Source organism: Caretta caretta, chromosome 14 (genome assembly GCF_965140235.1).
Source record: "Caretta caretta isolate rCarCar2 chromosome 14, rCarCar1.hap1, whole genome shotgun sequence".
NCBI lineage: Eukaryota > Metazoa > Chordata > Testudines > Cheloniidae > Caretta > Caretta caretta.
Genome location: NC_134219.1, coordinates 20,546,898 through 20,568,149, shown reverse-complemented (window position 1 = coordinate 20,568,149; position 21,252 = coordinate 20,546,898). Strand labels below are relative to the sequence as shown.

At 45.3% G+C, this 21,252-nt stretch overlaps 1 protein-coding gene across 2 annotated transcripts in view; it reads right to left on the bottom strand.

Moving 5' to 3' along the window:
* Positions 1–18,722, bottom strand: part of TRIM16 (tripartite motif containing 16) — a 113,952-nt gene extending 95,230 nt beyond the window's left edge. For both annotated transcript variants that reach the window (XM_048818370.2, XM_048818369.2), the window contains exon 1: positions 18,548–18,722. In XM_048818370.2, coding sequence (XP_048674327.2) covers positions 18,548–18,592 — 45 coding nt within the window. In that variant the 5' untranslated portion in view covers positions 18,593–18,722. The remainder of the gene's footprint in view (positions 1–18,547) is intronic.
* Between the last annotated feature and the right edge of the window lie 2,530 nt (positions 18,723–21,252).

Genomic DNA, 21,252 nt, shown 5'->3' with positions numbered 1-21,252 from the left:
GATCCCCATTAAACTTGATTTAATGACCTGCTTTATTGGTGATGTTGTTGGCAGTTCATTTGCCATTTTACATCAAGAAAGTCAGCCTGAAATTGCTTATTCCCCTCCCCCTCACAACTCATTTTTCTTTTATAAGACACCTGGTTGTAGCACAATGATTTAATAAGGATGGGCGTGGGTCCGGAACATATTTAAAATAAAGCCAGACCCCTTATTCTCTGTTCATGTCAACCAGTTTTACTGTAGTTTAGCTCCATTGACTCAGTGGTGTTACTTCTGATTTACAATGCTGCAAGTCAGGTCAGAAGCTGGCTTCATAGCTTCCTGACACTTCACAGAATACAGAAACCAGTCTCTAGCTTGGTACCCCATCCTTGTTTCTTGCAGAACAAGGCAGTGACTTGATTGACCTAGTTCTTTCTCCACACAACAGCTGATCACTACTTGGAGTTTTGGATAGTTCTCTGCCATTGTGGGAGATCATTTTGTTAAGGGGTTAAGGCAAGCATCAAACAGAAGCCAGTTAACTGAGCTCCTGGACAGAAGCTGTCACTACATGGCTCAGTTCTGCTGCCCTTACTCACACAGAGTAGCATCTTACTATGTGAGTAAACCCTCCATTGAACCACTTGCCCCAATAAGGTAGGCCCACCCTGAATTCCAGAATGGGATTGTAAATCTTTCAATCCCTGAAATTCCTTGGTAATTACGAAGAAAAGCTGATGCTTCTCACTGGAACTGTTCTGCTCTTAGTGGCAGCTCACACAAATGGATGTAGTGCTAATTTAAGACTGAAATACACTATCTACACTGGAGTGGGAGGTATAATTTCCCACACTAGCTGCAATCCAGCTAGCACACTAAAAACAGCAGTGTAACAGCCTCCATGAGTACAATCCCATCTGAAACTCCAGGTGAGTAGTCTTAGTGGCTAGGCTATGCCATGTCAGTGGCTACACTTCTAGTTTTAGCACACTCACTCAATCAACTACATCTCCAGTTCTTGTGAAGATGTATCCTCAGATACATAGGTACAACTCCTGGTGGACGTAGTGAAGCTTCCATTAAATTCTCTTGGCCAACTTCAGATGTGGCTTAAACAGGGTTGTAAATTACACATCAAGCCAAACTCTGCCCTGCTGCTATATGCTCCAGTGAGTGGTACTATGCCATATTTATAATCATGTAACAGGCAGAATTCAAGCCATATTGTGATCTCACTTACCCCTGTTAACTCCAACGGAGTTACTCCAGGTTTATTTTGGTGCAAATGAGATCAGAATCTGTCTCATTGACTTGGAGTGGGAGTTGTTTGCATTTGAAGCATTATTTGTCACAACATTATGAGATTAAAAAAAAAATACATTTGCAGTCCTTTTTATTTGTCTTCTGGTATTTGAGTATTTAGGGTGCCCTTGGGTCACATTTTCAAGCTTTCCTCCACAGCCGTGAGGGCAAGAAACACTTTTCTTTTCTTTTTTTTAAGTTCAGATTCTCAACTAATCACAAAAAGAAACTCACAAAAGCGTATGCTCAAATAAATTTGTTAGTCTCTAAAGTGCCACAAGTACTCCTTTTCTTTTTGCCAATACAGAGAAACACGGCTGCTACTCTGAAACCTGTCAACTAATCACATGCCTTTAGAAGCTAGGCTTTAAGAAAACCATCAACTATTGCAAGGTTCGTGATATAATCTTGAGAGTTGACCACACTGTGTTAGCTTTGTGTGTGAGAGAAGCAAGACAGACAATGGATATCAACACAGATAGGGAACAAAACCTAGAAACAATCCAGCACTGAAGTATTTTGCTTTCCCCTGATGTTTATAAAGGAAGGCAGGAAATGTACAAATGCTGACAAGATCTAGTGGACAAGCTAACAAATAGGGAACTTCTAAAATGTCACTTCCTTTGGTACAGAGAAAGAACAGACAACAAAAAGAGTCAGTTCTGGTGAAGTCAATGGAGCTGCATCAATTTACACCAGTAGAGGATCTGGCCTGAAGTTCTATTTGTGGTGAAAAGCCAGGCATTGAACCGGGGAGTGCTCCTAATTCTAACCCCGTCGAAGATGAAGGAGTAAAACCTAACTTCAGCCAAACTCTGTGGGCTGTAGGTGGGAGGGTTCTAACTGCACCTGTGTATTTGATAATGCAACAGTCCTGAAGTGGAGCAAGGTCAGGGTGCTGGGGAGGGGGATTTTTCTGTTTGTTTTCTCAAAGCTTTTCTTTAAGAAACCATGGCCTCCTCCCAAAATAACAGTGTTTTTACCAGGCTGACAAAGTGAAATAAGGAGTTTGGCATTTTGTACTGTCTGCTTCCTTGCTCTGAGTCATGCGCTGTGAATTCTGGGGGGAGAAGGGCAAGCGAGGGAGGTGTGCCTGTGTTTGTCTTGGAACACTGCTAATAGGCCCAGCAGCCATCTCCGCTCAACAGAGATGGACTTTCTTACCCTAAACAGCAATCAGAAAGGAACTGACTGATCTTGGGCCCAGAAGCAACCACTGCGCGACAGATATGGTCTTTCTTACCCTCGAAGGCAGGCTAAAAGGCACAGACTGGCTGGCCGTGGCTTTGAAAGTTTCATGCTGCTGGAACAGACTCCATATTTATCCAGGTCTAGGAATAAAAAATTAAGGATTCACTAGAGATGTGGTTTGTAAAAGGAAGAAAAACATGAAATTCAAGGAATAAAAATAGTCAGAAGCCTGCTTAGCTCTTCCAGCACAGTTTGGGCCAGCTGGGATTTCTTCAGGGTACGTTTACATGCTTGGAGGCAAATTCAGACCTGGTGTAAGTAGGTGGGACTCCATGGGCCTGGAGTCACCTGCCACTGCTGCAGGGATGTGTACTTTGTATCAGACACTTAGATATTTCGGGACAGATTCAATGGGAGTTGGGTGCCTAAATACTTTTGAGAATCTAGGCCACAGATCCTACAGGGATAGACATAATATGGGTATATGGAAAAGTAATATGACTCCATATGCTTGTCTCAAGAGCAGGACAAGTGGCATTTCTAGCACCACCCTTAAGGAGGGTTGCAGGAGAAGAAGGAAGTAGAAGCATACTCAGGAGTTCTGGCCACCTGTTATAGTTCCTTTCCCCTCCCTCATGGAGCTTCAATTCTGGCCCCTACCCCTCCCCAGCAGTTATACCACTGCTGGGAGCCCTGAACTCCTCAGGAGTGCATTTAGCCAGGTGGCTTCAATGAAGCTGGCCTATTTAGACCAGATCCAAATTTGGCCTTAGGACTTGCTGCTACTCCCAGTGAAGCCAGTGTCCCTATACATAGCTAGTGAAGTGTGAGTGTAAGTCTTCGCAGGCTCAGGACCCACGGGCGTAACCAGCCCTCTGTTCTCAGATGAATATCACTCCCCATTAGTACAGACAGAGATGAGACTATGCCCCAGGAGCTGCTGGCCCTTACTCTGAAATACCTTTGAAACAAATGGAGATAAAGCCACAATGAGCTGCAGAGCTGAGGCTCACAGAGAAGTATTTAGATTGCACAGCAGCCAAAGCAAATACATTTGCACTGCAAGTTATAGAAAGCTGTTAATCAGCCATGTAACCAATTGCTTTAAGCCAAAAATTATCTTCCTTCTGCATCCTGGAGCCAAAGACCTAACATGACCCTGATCAAGCTAAGCACTATCTAAGGAATTACACTATAACAGAAAGGGAAGGGAAAGATTTTAAAATATTACCAAAAATGTAACCAATTCGCATGGCTATTTGTTTTCACCCCATCAATGTTTATTGTTTGCCTTTCACTGATTGGATTTGGGCCCAGTTTTGCTCACAAGAAACTGAGGGCAGATCTGCTGCTGCTCCATTGATTTCAATGGAGCTATGACAATTTATACTAGGTGAGGATCTCCCCTCTAGTTTCTGCACGAAACCATCAGTTAGTAGAGAAGGTTCAGCCATAAACTGGACCCAGGTTCTCCAAAAGGGTTGACAAAGCCCAGCGATGCTTTCATAGCACCTTGGCTGAATTTAAAGTTCATACCATGAGCTGAAATCAGGCTAAGCTATCTGGGCTTTGGATTTTGTAAACTAAAGTTTTGTGCAGCCATAATAGAGAAGCCCAATCTACTCTCTTATTTCTACGAATTAATCCCTCAGGGTCGGGGATAAGGTAATCAGCGAAAGGTTGTTTCAAATGCCCATGCTAAATCACTTCTTCTGGGGAATGAACAGTGCACTGGGGGTACAACTATACTGGAATAAAAGACCTGCAGCATAACTATGGCTGGCCTGGGTGAGCTGAATTGGGCTTGTCAGGCTTAAAACCTGCAGTGTAAATGTTTGGGCTCAGGCTACAGCCGGAGCTCTGGGACCCTCCCCCCTTGCAGAGTCCCAGAACTCAGGCTCTAACTCAAGCCCAAATGTCTACACAGCAATATTACAACCCCACAGCCAGAGGCCTGCAAGCCCAAGTCAGCTGGCACAGGCCAGCCACAGGTATTTAACTGCTGTGTAGGTGTACCTCTAGAGACCTGGTTTCAATTCCTCTCTCTGCCACAGACTCCCTATGTGACCTTGGATGAGTCACTTAATCTCTCTGGACCTCAGCTCCCCATAAAATGGGGATAATGCCACTTCCTTGGTCTGTCTTGTCTCTTTAGACTGTGATCTCTTTGGGACAGGGACTGCCTCTTACTGTGTGTTTGTACAGGACCATGTCCCCCAAGGTATTTAGGCACCTAATTTCTATTGAAATCAATAGGAGTTTGGTGCCTAAATACCTTGGAGGATGCGGGCCTACATTGCTTAGCGCGACGCTGGATGCTGCTGTCATACAAATTATAAAAGCTTGAAAGTTTTCTGCCTCCTCTTTTTGGCTCTTTACAGTTAGCAGGGAGCCTGACCATTTTCTTGCTGGGTTTCTCATAGAGCTGAAGCCAGTGCTTGCAGGTCCATTTGTTTGCTCCATTCAGTCTGCATGTGGGCACCAATGCCAGTGCCACAGCACAAACAGGCTTAGCCCAGTGGACAGGATTTGCTGCCTCAGTTTCTCCTTTGTGGAATGGGAGTAATAATACCTACCTGGCTGGGTGGTGGCGAAAAAAATCAATCAAGGTTTACAAAGAGGATAAGCCCTAAATGCTGTTAGTTGTATGCATCATTCGCAACATTGACACTAGGCTTAAGGGACCATGGGCCAGATTCTGCACTGCATCTCCTAAATGACATAGTGCAGGGAAGGCAGAAGGGCTTCTCCAACTTACAGCAGTCTATACTAGGTTGCCTAGGGGCTGAGGTCTGGCCTAGAGTCTCCATAGCACCAAGCACTATGGCTACTTCCCTTCTGTAGCTCCACCTCCACCTGGTCCTCTATACCCAGGCTTGCAAGAGGGCAGCATGGAGCTACTTATGTTGGCCCTCTATTGCTCCTAAACAAGGGCCGTTCTCCCTCAGGGTTTTGCAGCCAGGGGTGGCCCTAGACTAAATGGCACCCCCCATCCATTTGTTTCCCATCAAATTGCCCCTTGCTGCAGACTAGATTGCAATTGAGCTTTTCACTTCCTATACTGAGCTCCTGAAGGCTTCTTCAGGGTCATCTTATTTTCTATGCGGGAAAACAGACAGTATTAGGGAGAACAAAAGCTATGTTCCACAGTCTTAGAAAGTCATCAAACATTATGTGTCAAGCATGGCAAAAGAAGTAACAGTATTTCTTTTAAATTGTTGCATGGATAGGTGTTCGATAGATATCTCTGGTGTCTCCTTAAATATGTCCTTTATTAGTTGCCTTAGACTCTGCGAGTCTTAAAACACAAGTACACTTTCACAATTTACACAATAAAACAAGGTTCACAGTATCGCAGCTGGGCTCTCACTTCACTTTGTTCTTATATCTCACTGAATGACGGGTGACACCCCGCCCCTTATATACCCGCGAGGGCATGGCTGACAACATTCTAGGAGGTTTGAGAAAAATGTAGATCTCAGAAAGCCGGGAAGGTTTCACGAGATTCTACAAAGGTCCAGAACATTCTAGGAGGTTAGTGAAAAATGAATCTACATATGAAATACTTGAAAAACGTTACTTCAAACATTCTATTTTCCCTTTTGTCCCTAACAATGAAAACAGCACCCCCAGCCTGGTGCCCAGCACCTCAGATGGTTGCCTGGCTCACCTGCCCATAAATCCTGCCTTGTTTGCAGCTCATTTACAGCCCACCTATGTCACTGGACAGCATATAAGTGCCTATGAGGGGCCATAATTTATCCCTTGTTTTTATTGAGCACTCTACTTGGCATTGTCTTACGTTCTCAAACTGGGGGTCAGGACCCCTCAGGGGGTCACGAGGTTATTACATGGGGGGTCGTGAGCTGTCAGCCTCCACCACAAACCCCACTTTGCCTCCAGCATATATAGTGGTGGTAGGTATATAAAAAAAATGTTTTTAATTTATAAGGAGGGTCACACTCAGAGGCTTGCTAAGTGAAAGGGGTCACCAGTACAAAAGTTTGAGAATCACTGTCTTACAGCCAGAGCCTGAAAATGCTGAATACCCAGCACAGTGCTCTGTCCCATGAGGAGTTCCCTTGAAGTCTCATCTCCTGGGTACTCAAGGGTTTCATGGGATAGGTGCTGATTTTGGAGTCAAAAAGCAAATACAGAATCACAGCACCTGTTTCTTGTTTTACACTCACTGCCATTTTTAGGGATTGTCCCAGTGTAACAGCCTCCAGTTTCTTTCATTCATTGCTTACAGCACTGTCCGTCTTACAGACAGCAGTGAGAAGTCAGGCACTTTAGTCTTGTCTCCAGCTCCATCAGACTCCCAGAGGCTCCCCACTGCCATGGGCGGTGGGATGCTGTTGGGGTCTATGAGACTTTGCTAGTTAGCAAGCGCGGATATCTTTTGTAAGCGTTTGCAAGTCCCTTGTTCTGAGGTCCCCCTAGTGGAAATTCCTTCTGTCCCAGAGCTTGGTTAGCATCACAGTCCCTCTTTTATCTATACCTCGGTGTCAGTGACCCTGAAGTCACCCAGGAGGGCGGGTACCAGTGTCTGCTCTTGTAAACATGTGTAGGAAATCTCCATTCATCACTCCCACTCCCCCTCTATTATTGTGCCTGTCTTTTGATGCCCCATTCTCTAGTGTACTGCCTTTGTCCTGTTAGCCTCTTGCCGCCAGCAACAGTGGGAAAACATTGTGGAGTTAGATGCAGCTGGAGATGAAGCTAATGATAATCTCTGTGCTTCCCTGTTTGTCTTTCCACAACCGTCTGTGAGGGTACGTCTACTCTGCAATGAAACACCCAGGGCTGGCCTGGGTCAGCTGACTCAGGCTCATGGGGCTTGGACAGACAGCAGGGCTGTAAAACTGTGGTGTAGACATTCGGGCAGGAGCCCAGGCTCTGGGACCCTCCCCTCTTGCAGGGTCCCAGAGCTTGGGCTTCAGCCTGAGAATCTACACCGCAATTTTATAGGCCTGCAGCCCAAGTCCCGCGAGCCTGAGTCCGCTGACCCAGGCCAGCCATGGGTGTTTAATTGCAGTGTAGACACCCCAAGAGAATCAGTACCCCGAACAGCAAATGAGACATGTTTTACCCTGTTGCATGGTGAGAGGGTCAAAGTCATTGATTTCCTACCCACTGCCACGCCTGCCCAGAGGCCAGACATAATATGGCACTGCTCTTGGTAAACACTCTCCAGGAGTGCCAAGGTCTCCAAAGGCAGGGCCAGGGCCACACACCCCTCCCCCCAAGGCAGAAGGGAGGGGAGCATAGGCTGAGCTCTCTGCTAGGGTGCCAGAGCTGACACTGCTGCTTGTTCTCCTCTGGAGCCTCAAGAAGGAGTTCCCGCCCAAATACCTTCTGGGATTCCCACTGCAGTCCAACCCCTCCTTCCCTCCAGCAAAGTGGTGATTTAAAGACACGAGCTGCCAGCCCTTGGTCACAGTGGCAGAGCCAGTGTTAGAAGTAGGAGCTCTCGACTTCCAGGTTTTTCCCTCAGTCAATTTCTCAATGAGGTTTTTTTGAGCTGGGCCCCCTGCGGGCTGTGTCACCACATGCTGCTCTTGAACCATGCTTGCAACTTCCACTGGCACCAGTGGACGCTTTGAAGCCAGACCGAGGGCAGGGTATGGTGCCGAGTGTGCTGCAGGGATTGGGGTCTGCTAAAGCCACACCCTATGCAGAAGGAGATGCATGGACTGCTTTGAGAATTTGACAGAGCTGGAAAAACATTAATAGTAATTGTGCTTATGACTTAGGTCTTTTATCTTCAAATTACTTAGTCACCAGTGAGTCGAGTTTAACCTATCACTCTGGCCTCTGCTCCAAGGCTGTTGGCACTTAACTAACCCTAACCCCCAACCAAGACCAGGCCTCCACTGAGCTAGGTGCTGTACAAACATATTAAGCCAGTCCCTGCCCCAAAGAGCTCACAGGAACAATAATGTTGCAGTATCCCTGGGCTACCTGTTACAATGGAGGATTGTGACCAGAGTCACAGCTGACCTCCCAAGTAGCCTACAAGCCCTGCAATCTGTAAATCCATATGTTGTGTCAGAGGGCCTCTGATATATTTGTATAAACAATCCCTGTGCCATGTGCTACTGTAATAGCAGCCTATCTTGTGATCCTAATCTCCATAAACAAAGTTCTAAATGCCAACTCACATCTATGCGGAATCTTGCTTGCTGAAACCCATGCTCCGTGTAATTAGCAGGCAGAGCATTTTTACACCGCATATAATGGTACTCACTGCTACATGATTTTGTTGAGACTAATGCTTGTCAGGATTCAGAAAGGAATTTATATGGATAATAAGAACATCTAGGGTAACATTCGATAGGATCCAAATTTATGAGGGTTGTAAACCCTCCTGGCTTCAAGGCATAAACCAGCCTCTAAGTATCTGGGATTAGGAAGAACCTTCCCCAAATGGAAGAATATTCCACAGTTGCCAGATGGGGTTTCTTCCACCTTCCTCTAAGGCATCTGGCCACTGTGAGAAATAGATGGACTAGATGGGCCCTTATTCTGATCCACTGTGTACCTAGGGTAAGACAAGTTAAAATCATGAACTCTTATTTTTGCTCTCCTTGACAACAGGTGCAAATAAATGGCAAGTATTGCTCTACAACAGTACAATATGGACCACATAATGAGATTTTATTTATGGACCACATAATGAGATCTCCTAGGTGCTATGGGGATAACAATAGTGATATTCACAATAAATATGTGTTTACTGGTATTACAGTAGTGTCTAGAGGCCCCAGCCATCAATGCCTCAAATTTTGCTCAGACATTTAAGGGTGTCTGGGGATAAAGCTATGTACAATACCCAGCATGCAAGCAAGGCATATTGACATTTTATCCAGCTAGGAAATGCTGCTTCTAGTACCAGGGAATAGATTGAAACTTCATAACAGAAATATATATGAATAAATTAGGGGATGTAAAGTCTACAGAAAATGACACGGTCATGGAGCGTAGTCAGAGACTGACAACTGCCTATATTTTAAATGCTCATCTGGTGGAAAATATCCTCCAGGATCAGAGTCTATATACTTTAAAAATACATAGGGCCAGATTCTCAGCTGGTGTAAAACAGCATAGCTCCATTGAAGTCAATGGAGTCTTATTTTATACTTCAAGAGAGCTACGTCACTTTACACCAGCTATGTCCGTCTCCCCCCCCCCTCCCTTTTTTTTTTTTTTTTTTTACACACTGAATTTATATGGGGCTGGCCTGACGACTCAGGGGAATGAGGCAGTTTACCCATGGATGAAACTGCTGTCCTGCTCTTCCCATGTGCTACTGCTTTTATCCAGCCAGAGTACTTTTAGGAGAGAGGTTGAACACCAATTTCCATGGATAATTCAATCCTTGGGTCTTCTGCATAGCCTGCCAAGAAGGCACTTAATGCTAATTGTGGGAATATGGACACTTCTGTACTGGCAACTGCACTGAATCTCACCAGATTTGTTTTATAAAGGCTATCAAACAGATCCCAGATGGTGACGAGTTTGGGTCATTACTGATCTGGGACAAAATCCTGCAAACAAACATGCCAGTGAGTAATTTTGCTTGTGTGAGTAGTCCTGTGGAACTCAGAAGGAAGGAGTCCATCAGCTCAAAATCCTAGAGAACATCATAACATAAGTCAAACTGAGAGGATATTCTTTTATGGAAACTAAATTAATGACAAATCGCAATTAAAATGGAGGGTCCTGGCAGTTTCCTCATATGCCTCATAATGTTGCAAAACAAAGTCTCCAGACAGGGAAAGTCTCTGTCCAGAACTGAAACAGTAGTGGTTGCTATAGATAAAGAGTGCGGTAATTTGCTAGAGCTCTGGAGCACAAGCATTGAATAGCAGGGATGTGCTGCAAGGCTAGAATGAGGAGCATTGCCAGAGCTGTGTGTGGAAAGCATACAGACTACCATCAAAATCAGGGCCCAATTGCGCTAGACACTGTAGAAACGCATGGTAAGAGACAATCCCTGCCCCAAAGATCTTACAATCTACATAGCTCTGTAAAGAAACGTGAGGGGAAACAGAGGGTTGACATGACTTGTTGAAAGTTACACAACTGGTCAGTGGCAGAGCCAGAAATAGAAACCAGGGGCTGTATCCTCCAGCCCTGCTCCTTTATCTGCAGTGCTACTAGTCCTTTGCTTTCACAAGCACTAAATTTACACTACGGTTACAAAAATAATAAAAACCAAAGCAATTTAACTCAAAGTAGGTACACCATTGCATTCTAGGCCATCAAGGAGGAGTTTAAAGGGGAGAAAAAACTCTACAGTCATTAAGAGAGCATGAACACTCAGCGGCAACCTGCATATCCAGAGAATGACAGAAATACCCAGTGGTACTGTACATGTGTGCACAAAGGAGGAATGGGGAAGACTGCCCTACATCACAGACTGAAATTATTCAGAGGGCAGAACAAGAATTGAGAAATAGAAACATACATCAGAAACATTTATCACAAGGTTGAAGGCGCCTCGAATTAACAAGGCAGTAGATCAGGAGAACATATATTTGATCTCCCAGAAACAGGAGATGCTTTTGCAAGTTCAAGGGAGACCCAGAGGCCTTGAACACAGTCCACATAGCTCAGTAATTTAACAAAGTTCCAGGGACACTACAGAACAATGTATAGAAAAGGCACTTTGACACAAGCTGCAGGGCAAGGGGGAGAGGGGGTGTTGCACCAATTAGGTAACCCAGTGAGAGGATTTAGCCTAAATGGAGGGATTACAGTTTCAAGAAAGTGGTGTTGTGCCAAGGAACTGATTGTATCTAATTGGAATATTTTAGGCAAATGAAAGAAAAATCCTATTGGGAGTTTCAGAGTGTAAAGTTATCAGACAAAAAAATTCCCATATTTTGTCTGAAGAGGTAGCAAATGAAAGGCAGCCAAAAGCAGGAGCTTTTCAAACCAAAGGCCAGATGTAATACAAATTAGGCCTGGGGTTTGAGCTACAAAAGCCAACACAGACCTTGGGAACTAGACTGTTCAGGGGACTGCACATAACACAGAGCCTTGTGCTTCTAGGTCACCAGGCCCAAGTTAATAGGGACTGAAACTCGGTGATCCCAGCCCAGTTCCTAGTGGACAGGTGCCTACACCATACAAACAAGTATTGCAAGGGAAGTTTTGTTGACAGAAGCCACAACAGGATAGACATGGCTGGGATCAAGGTGTTGAGCTCACAATGGCTTGGATTAATCTTTTCTTCAGTTCTGGCTGGTTTAGGCTGGAACTCGAAACTCACTGGAAAATTCCATCAACAGCTCAGCATTAAACCTGGTTTCTACACAAAAGTGAGTCCCAGAGGTTCACTCCAAACTGAGCCTAGATTTCCTCAGAAGGTTTGCACAGATGGTGTGGGCATAGCTTCCATCTTATACCTGTTCTGGAGACAGAGCACCACATTTATTTAAGCATACCCCTGGCTAAGCCACAGCCTAAAAGCCATTGTGTAATGATGTGCTGTGGGGATTCCTTTTGTTGAGTCCCTCTTGATGTGTCATGCAGGAAAATAAGTGGGAAAGTGACTTGAGAACAAGGATGAAAGCAGGATCAAGAATAGCTTGACTCCAATGACTTGCTGTATTGTCTGTTGAGTTTTCCAAAGCAAATAGAACTCCAGGAGTGTTACTTTTGCAACCACACATGGTCCATGAGCACAAAGCAGGACCCAGGAATGACTCATGGGCATTTTTCTAAGGCATCTTGGTAAGGTGGGAAATGAAAAGAAAACAAACAATGTTATGCCACTCAATAGTTACGCTGAACTTCTGCAAAGGCCATCTGGGCTCCAGCTCTATGTTATCACATATATCATTTTAGGATTCACGATTGCATTCCTGAAATAAGACCCTCTAGCTCTGCAAAGATATACAAATACTAAGGCTATTTTAGGATTAAGAGCAAGATATTAATACAAATCAACACAAACAAAGTAAAGGTGCAAGGAGCATCCTGCATGCAAACAAAAACAACCAACCACAAATGTTCTATTTTGAGGTACAAGCGAGAGAGTCATAGTGGCAGAGATAATTCTGTCAGCCTCTTGGACGCAACCCAATGTAAAGTAGAAATTCAGGACAAACACACCTGATTGTTTTTATACTCCCAGAGTATGGGGTGCTGCTGCTTCTACTGTAACTGAGAGTCTTACCAGCATAATCTGCAGGGACTCAGTTCAGATTTGATGGAACTGTAACTCAACTCACATACACATTTCAATTCCAGAGTGGGGTTCTTAACTTACAAAACCCACATCAGACCCTCAGTTGTAAGAGCCAGGGTAGTTCCATATTGATTGTATAGCTCCCAAGTGAGGTTGTGGAATCCCCATCATTGGACGTTTTAAAGAACAGGTTACACAAACACCTATCAGGGAGGGTCTAGGTTCTCTTGGTGCTGCCTCAGGACCGGAGGCTGGACTGGATGTCTCTGAGGTCCCTTCCAGCTGTACACTTCTATGACTCTATGATTGCAATGGAACTGTGCAGGTTTACACCAGCTGAGGATCTGGTCCTCTAAATCCAAATTGTCTCTCTAATCCAGGGGTGGCCAACCGGAGTCTGAGAAAGAGCCAGAATTTACCAGTGTACATTGCCAAAGAGCCACAGTACTACGTCAGCAGCCCCCCTGCCAGCTCCCCCCCCACTCCCAGCACCTCCCACCTACTGGCAGCCCTGCCGATCAGCGCCTCCCCCTCCTGCCCAGCACCTCCCGATCAGCTGTTTCGTGGCATGTAGCAGGCTCTGGGGGTGAAGGGGGAGGAGCAAGGAACGAGGGCTCTGCAGGCTCTGGGGAGGGGGCAGGAAGGGTTGGAGTGTGGGGAGGGCTTGTGGCAGAGCCAGGGGTGGAGCAGTGAACACCCCCTGGCACATTGGAAAGTTGGCGCCAGTAGCTCCAGCCCCGGAGTCGGTGGCTACACAAAGAGCCACATGTTAATTTCTGAAGAGCCACATGTGGCTCCGGAGCCACAGGTTGGCCACCCCTGCTCTAATCTGTTTATTCTCATCCCTTACTGCCCCAAGTGGTAGCTGCAGTCCTTTAATGCTAGTGTCCACACTGGGCAGCATTGTCTCAATCATTTAATTTTTTTCTTTTGGCCCATCTTGCCCCAGGGTGGCATCTTGGCAGAATAAAGGCAATACACGTGTTATTGCTTTTTACCATGAGGAAAATTAACATGGGGATTAATATAGCTGAGAGCCATGTAAGGCTGCTACATTCCACCCTACCACCTAGGAATCTTTCCTATGGTCAAGAGAAAGCTTGAGCTGTTAAAGTCATTGGCAATTTTGCCTGAGTATTAACTACAGGACCAAGTCCTTGTTGATGTTTCTTGATGGGAGTTTCAGTACTCTTTGAGGGAAACTCAGTGAAGACATGGCTGAAAGATATCTACCAAAATGAAATCCATTCCCTTCATATGCAGATCCTTTGTTCTGATTTCATTTCTATTTTTGCCATAGAAGAGGAAAATCAAAGGGGAAAACCACTGAGTTGCTTAGTAGATAGAGCACTGGACTGGGACTCATGAGACCTAGTGCCATCTCTGTCCTGATGGAGGACCTTGAGCAAGTCACTTCCCCTCTCTGTACCTCAGTTTCCCCATCTGAAAATGGAAATAATAATAATATTGACCATCAGGGGCCAGCTTGTAGCAGAATCATTCTCCTGGCAACCTAATGAGTGCAGCTGACCCTGGATTATTTAGTTGGTGTTGGTCCTGCTTTGAGCATGGGATTCGACTAGATGACCTCCTGAGGTCTCTTCCAACCCTAATATTCTATGATAGAAGCTGTCTGACTACACCACCTAACTGGCTGCAGGAAACAGCAAGCTGATATTTAAGCAGCAGTTCTGCAACAGCTCAATATGCTTCTTGCCTGCAACTGTTCATGGTCTTGTCCCTGCCTCTGCTATCCCTAATCCTGCTCTAGTCCCAGCCTGTATCTGCTCCTGCCCCAGCATCCATCTCCATTTTGACTCCCAGCTCAGATCCTCAGCTACATCTCCTGATTGTGACCCAGGTTAACCCTTTGGCTTCAGACTCCTGGCTCTGACCTTTGCCTTCACTCCAGGACCTGCCCTTACTGGATTAATCTCTAACTGGTAGGCTGGACTATTGCTCCAACCGTTAGGCCAGACCAGCCATGACTCAGTCACGGACACTGACCTCTTTTGTAGAACAATTTCAGATCCATAGATGATAAGTGATAGGTATTATAGCGAGGGTCAACTGGCCTCCACTAATGCACCTATTTGTATATGCAAGAATCCTCTTTGGGCAGGCACATGCAAATCAGGTCATTAGACACACAGTTACCCAGCCCATATGATTGCTTATGAAGCTGTGTGGCTTTAGCAACACTGGATGGATCCAACTGCATACCAGCACATGGAGGCTGGTTTTAAAATGTCAGGGGGCAAATTTTCAATCTACAGCATAAAGTCCATGTGTCCCCTGTAAGAATTCTAAGAACTTTGAGGTGTGGTGTGGAATTGAAGTGAATTGCAAGACTCCCTTTGGGAGAGGAACAGAACTTTACTGAGAAAAGGCAAAACCTTGAGAGATCCTGAGAAATCCTAAACCCCGCTGAAATCAATGAGTTGTGGGGGCTCAGCTCTGCTCAGGCTTTATAGAATCATAGAACTGGAAGGGACCCTGAGAGGTCATCTAGTCCAGTCCCTGGCACTCAAGGCAGGACTAAGTATTATCTAGACCAGTGGTGGGCAAACTACGGCCTGTGGGCTGGATCCGGCCCCTCAGGGCTTTGGATCCGGCCCACAGGATTGCCCCCCATGGTGCCGCAGGCCACACATTGCTCTCAGAAGCGGCTGGCACCACGTCCCTGAAGCCCCGGGGGGGCAGAGGGCTCCGTGCCTTGCCCTTGCCTCCAGACACCGCCCCCCCCGGAGCTCCCATTGGCCGGGAATGGGAGCTTTGGGGGAGGTACCTGGAGGCATAGCCAATGGGAGCTTTAGGGGAGGTAACTGGAGGCGTGGCAAGAGCAGTGCGCAGAGCCCTGTGCACTCCCTCCCCCCCCAGGGGCTATGCAGGGACGTGGTTCCAGCTGCTTCCCAGAGCGGAGCGGTGCGGTGTGGGGCCAGGACAGGCAGGCAGGGAGCCTGCCCTGGCCCTGGTGCGCACCGCTGCCACCTCAGAGCCGCTTTAGGTAAGCGGTGCTAGGCCAGAGCCCGAACCCCTCCTGCACCCCCATCCCCCAACTCCCTGCCCTGAGCCCCCTGCTGCATCCTGCCACCTGCCCCCCAATCCTGCCCTAAGCCCCTCGTGCACCCCAACTCCCTGCCCTGAGCCCTCTGTCGCAGTCCGCATCCCTCCTGCACCCCTGCCCTGAGCCCTGTCTTGTACTCCACACCCCTCCTGCACCCCAACCCCCTCCCTGAGACCCCTCATACACCCCACACCCCTCCTCTGCCCCAATCCCTTGCTCTGAGCCTGTTCCTGCACACCGCACCCCCTCCCACAGCCCAATCCCCTGCACCAGCCCTGCATACAATTTCCCCACCCAGATGTGGCCCTTGGCCCAAAAAGTTTGCCCTCCCCAATCTAGACCGTCCCTGACAGGTGTTTGTCCAACCTGCTCTTAAAAATCCCCAATGATGGAGATTCCACAACCTGCCTAGGCAATTTATTCCAGTGTTTAACCACTCTGACAGTTAGGAAGATTTTCCTAATGTCCAACCTAAACTGCCCTTGTCCATTGCTTCTTGTCCTATCCTCAGAGGTTAAGAACAACAATTTTTCTCCCTCCTCCTTGTAACAACCTTTTATGTACTTGAAAACTGTTCTCATGTCCCCTCTCAGTCTTCTCTTCTCCAGACTAAAAAAACCCAATTTTTTCAATCTTCCCTCATATGTCCTGTTTCCTAGACCTTTAATCATTTTTGTTGCTCTTCTCTGGACTTTTTCCAGTTTGTCCACATCTTTCCTGAAATGTGGTGCCCAGAACTGGACACAATACTCCAGTTGAGGCCTAATCAGCACAGAGTAGAGCGGAAGAATTACTTCTCGTGTCTTACTTACAGTACTCCTGCCAATACATCCCAGAATGATGTTTGCTTTTTTTGCAACAGCGTTACACTGTTGACTCATATTTAGCTTTTGATCCACTATGACCCCTAGATCCCTTTCTTCAGTACTCCTTCCTAGGCAGTCATTTCCCATTTTGTATGTGTGCAACTGATTGTTCCTTCCTAAATGGTTGACCCAATGTGATAAATTTTCCTCAATGACGATTGACCCAACGGCTGAAAAGATGCTTCTCCTTCCTTTCAAGAGGCAGCAGAGAGATATGATAATGTAACAGGCTGCAGATTAGACTTTCATTGTAAACATCAGACCTTTGTGGCCATTTTCTGCTTGCAGTTACATTTGTGCAACCCCATCATGATCATAAGAATCCTAATATCATGTAAGAACACACCCAAGGAGCAATTCCTGAAGGTATTGTCTGAAGTCTGGGATTTTGGGACTCCAGGGAGGGAAAAGAGAAAAATCATCTCTGCCATAGGTTTTAATAATAGTGAACTGTGCCCCTGCTGGCAGACATTGTTTCTATAACTTAAGAGTGGAGAGCGTGCATGTGTGGATGCATGCGCACATGAGCAGGTCAGACTGTTTGAGTGATTGGGTTTCCTCTAGGGGTCAGGGTTAGTTTCTGTACCAGCCAGAGAAAATCTCCTACCTCCCAGCCTGAAGGAGCAAGTTTACACATAGGTCTCCATTTCTGATGGAAAGGAAAAACATTGCAGATTCTCCTCTCATTTATGCTAGTATAAATCTGGAGCAATTCCTTTGAGGTCTAGATTTACAGTGGGGTAAATGAGAACATAAATCTAATCCCTTGCGTCCTCAGCAGGATAAATCTCACTTTATGTTCAGGGTCCATTTATAAATAGTTTTTAAAGGGTTAATAAACAATTAATAGATTTTTTTAATAAGTGGTTTAATCAACTTACTTATTGTTATGGAGTCTGATAAGTTGCTTATAACCTTATAACACTTCCTATTGAAGTGTTTATAACCACCTATAACACCCCTGCTCATGTCTATAACATATTAATCTTTTATCAACCCTTCATAAATGGAACCTTAATAAAATTGCTTATTCTTTGGGGAAAAAGATAACCAAAGTATAAATTGGAAACGAAGTGGGGGGCGAAAGGAGAGCGGCCACACACACACACAGAGCAAGTAAAATAAATCAATCTACATAGAAACACAGGAATTGCCTGACCAGGTCACCGCCTTGGTCCATCTAGACCTTTATCCTGTCCAAAGCATAGCCAGTAACAGCTGCTTCAGAGAACATACATTATGAGGTATTCATCCACCAATTATGGAGCAACAACCTGAAGCATAGGAGTTGTATCTCCTGTACTTTTTATCCTCTCATAGAGCTTTGTTTTTCTTATTATCCATATAAAAGTCTGTATCAGTTTTTGAACCCTGCTATAAACTGTTGGCGTCAGTGATACCCTGTAGCGGTGAGTTCCATGAGTTGTGTAAGCTCCCCCACCACCCACCCCCCAAAAAACCCCAAACACCACACCTCATATTAACTTTTCAAAGAAAGAATTAGGAGGTGCCAGATTCAGATACCCTGACTCATGGTGAGTACTATCTGACTCGTTGAGCAATTCAGTTGATTCAAGGAATAAGGTTCTACCTAATGTGAATAACTGTGTCAGAATCTGGCCCTGAATATAGAAATGCATGAATAATGGCATTTTGCTGATAAGGTGCATGGCTTAAACACTGGCCATAAAGATGCCAGCCATAGACCCTTAGATCTGACACCCAACATCCTGAAGACATTTATCACTCAGCTCCCTTATCATGGTTTTAAATTCCTAAAGCCCAATGCAAACAACTTATTGGTTCATTTTTCCATGCTTTTGTACATTTTTGACTGTCTCTCTCTTTCCATCTATTCAACAGCCTCAATTAGTTTCTTCACTGATTCCAATCTCTGTTGCTCCTATCAGTGCCACCATTGTTTACCCACAATACCTTTGGTGTCTGCCCCGTATAGGCATGTCCATGCTCGGTTCCCATCAATTCCTGTGCAACTTTAGTGGTGCCATCTCATTCACATCTTTTATGTATTCTCTGATGCAGAGGCCCTAGTGAGTTTCCCGGGATGCCTTAGCATTTTAAGCAGCTCTTCCCAGAGCTGGTCAGCTGAAAAGCCCTTGCTTCTACAAAAGAGGGATGACATCAGCTAGTGCAGAATCACCATGACAACCGTCTGAGATCAGCAGGCCCACAACATGTTGTTTGAATAAGTAAGCAAAGTTTAATTCTCAACAAGTTTTGGACAGGGCCTCAGGCTTTAATTGGCAGAAATGGCTCTCTCTGTGTTCCCAGACATTTTACCTCCACTCCTGTCACTATTTTTATGAATGAAAAAATTTTCTTTAGATGTGGAGAAGGGGAGAATGTTTTAAAAATGGCATTTGGAGTTCAATCCAGAGGTAGGGCCAACATGTAAGCACCAAGTTACACTGAGACAGGAGGCCAGATCCCTTACTCAGCTCTCACTCGGGCAAACTGTCACTGAAATCGCTCAGTCGGGAGTTCTGCCTGGGAGAAGCATTGTGGGTTTGGCATATAAGGCCTGGTTTGACATTCCATTATGGGGAGTCAGGCCCACAATTTATAATCACCTAGGATGAAAGTAATGAAATGAATATAATGAGTGTTAAAACCCTCAGGTTCTGAAACTATTGTGAATGGATTCTGATCCACAGCAAAATTGTCTCCAAAGTGACCTTTATAGGCTAAGCATTCCACATTTTAATCACACACACACACACACACACACACACAGGCTATATTGTGATAAGTAGAACTGGGAAGGAAGATATTTTAGATCCAGGAGGGTAATTCTCCCAATTTTTCAGTTTTAAAATGTGATTACTTTCTGGAAAGCCCCACTCTGTTGTTTGCATCATTGTTGCTTTCCAGCATATAAACTCATTATTAAATTGAATCATGCAAGAAGATTAGCTTTCTGGATCCAGAATACTGTACTTTCTGATTCTTCATATTGGTTAGTTATAAAACATATGTATCCCATTTGGTGTGATTTAAAGTTTGCGTAAACCATGAATGCTTCATTAAAACAGCTGCTCACAATCTGTTAGTATACATATTTTCCACCCTTATACTAACCATGAAAAGGGGCCCAGCCAAACAAACACCCAGCACTTTCGGGGCATTCACAATTTTGGCCTGCATTCAAATTCTGGAGCTTGATCTTATTTTTCATGCTAATATTCCAAGTCTTGGGTCCGCTCTGGCTGCTTTGCACCACTCTGGGTCACAGGGTGTGCCCATGGAGGCTACATCCCAAAGAGGTGAATGCAAAGGGGAACCTCGCAGAGTTTCCAACATGGGTGTTGCCATGTAGGGGTTGTTCTGTGTTCAGTATCAGCTCATTATTGAAAAAGGATGTTCATGCTGCGGAAGGCTCTCAGACACACACATCTCTTCTTGGAAATATAAATCCATTAGCCCTTGCCTATGTCTGTAATAATTTCACTTGAGGTGTTGGATAATTATCTGAGATCTGTCTCATTTTCTCTGACAGCCCTTATGTACAGGGTCCTAAAATCCAGGTTCCAGCCCAAGCCCGGGTGTCTACACTGTAAATTAAACAGCCCCTTAGCCTGAGGCCCGCAAATTCGAGTCAGATGGCACGGGCCAGCCGTGATTTTTTAATTGCAGTGTAGACATATCCAAAGAGTCTAACCCAAAGTGTTGAAATCTCCTCCCTTCTGCCTGATCTCTTCCTCAGCACTGATCAAAGACTTGTTTGCTGGCCCGCAAGGAATGTTTGACTTGGAAAGATTCATCATGCCAGGATGTCAGCCTTCTTGGCGTCAGCAGGCCTAATTCTGCCTTTAATCACCCGGGTGCTAATCTGGTGTAATTCCATTGGAATCAGTGGGGTTACAACAGATTGGTACTGGTGTGACTGAGGACAGAATTTGAATTCTAGTCTCTGATCATAGCTGTCTCCCTACACAAGTTCAGAGAGCAGGATGCCTCCTTATCCGACTTCTGTATCTAATCAGGAAACAATTAAACAGGATTAAAAAACAAAAGACAAAAAACAGCAATTTGGATGACTCAGTCATGCCACTGTCCTCAAAAGAAGAGTTCCTCCTCAGACCTGAGCCCCAGCTTGTATCCCAGTTGACTTATATTTTTGTGCACATTTGCTCATGTCTTTATTTTTATAATAATTGTATTCTTCTAGCCTGACTTGAAGCAGTTCTTCGGAAGCTCCACAGCAAATCAACTCCTTTTGTACAACATCCATCCATCTTCTTCCAGCCCTTCTCAAACTTTGAAGGGGAGGTTAATACCCTATTTCCTACATATTCTTCCAATCTCCGTTTCACATGCCCAAACCATCTAAGCCTGAATTCCCCTCCGCTTTTCTATAATTGGTGCCACCTTCACACTTACCCTCATTCATTCATTCTGAACACGGTCCATCTTTGTAACTTCAAGCATCTTAACATTTTAATTTCCACTGTAGTGAAGATCTTCTCTCGTCTCTTCCTCAGTGCCCAGCATTCGGAGCCATTCAAAAGGGCAGGCCTAATTGCCATCTTGTAGCTCTTACTTTTCAGTATGATGGGAGTGCTCCACTCACTTATCTCCATTTAGTTCATGCCTTTCCTCTTCTGCTTATAAGTTCATCA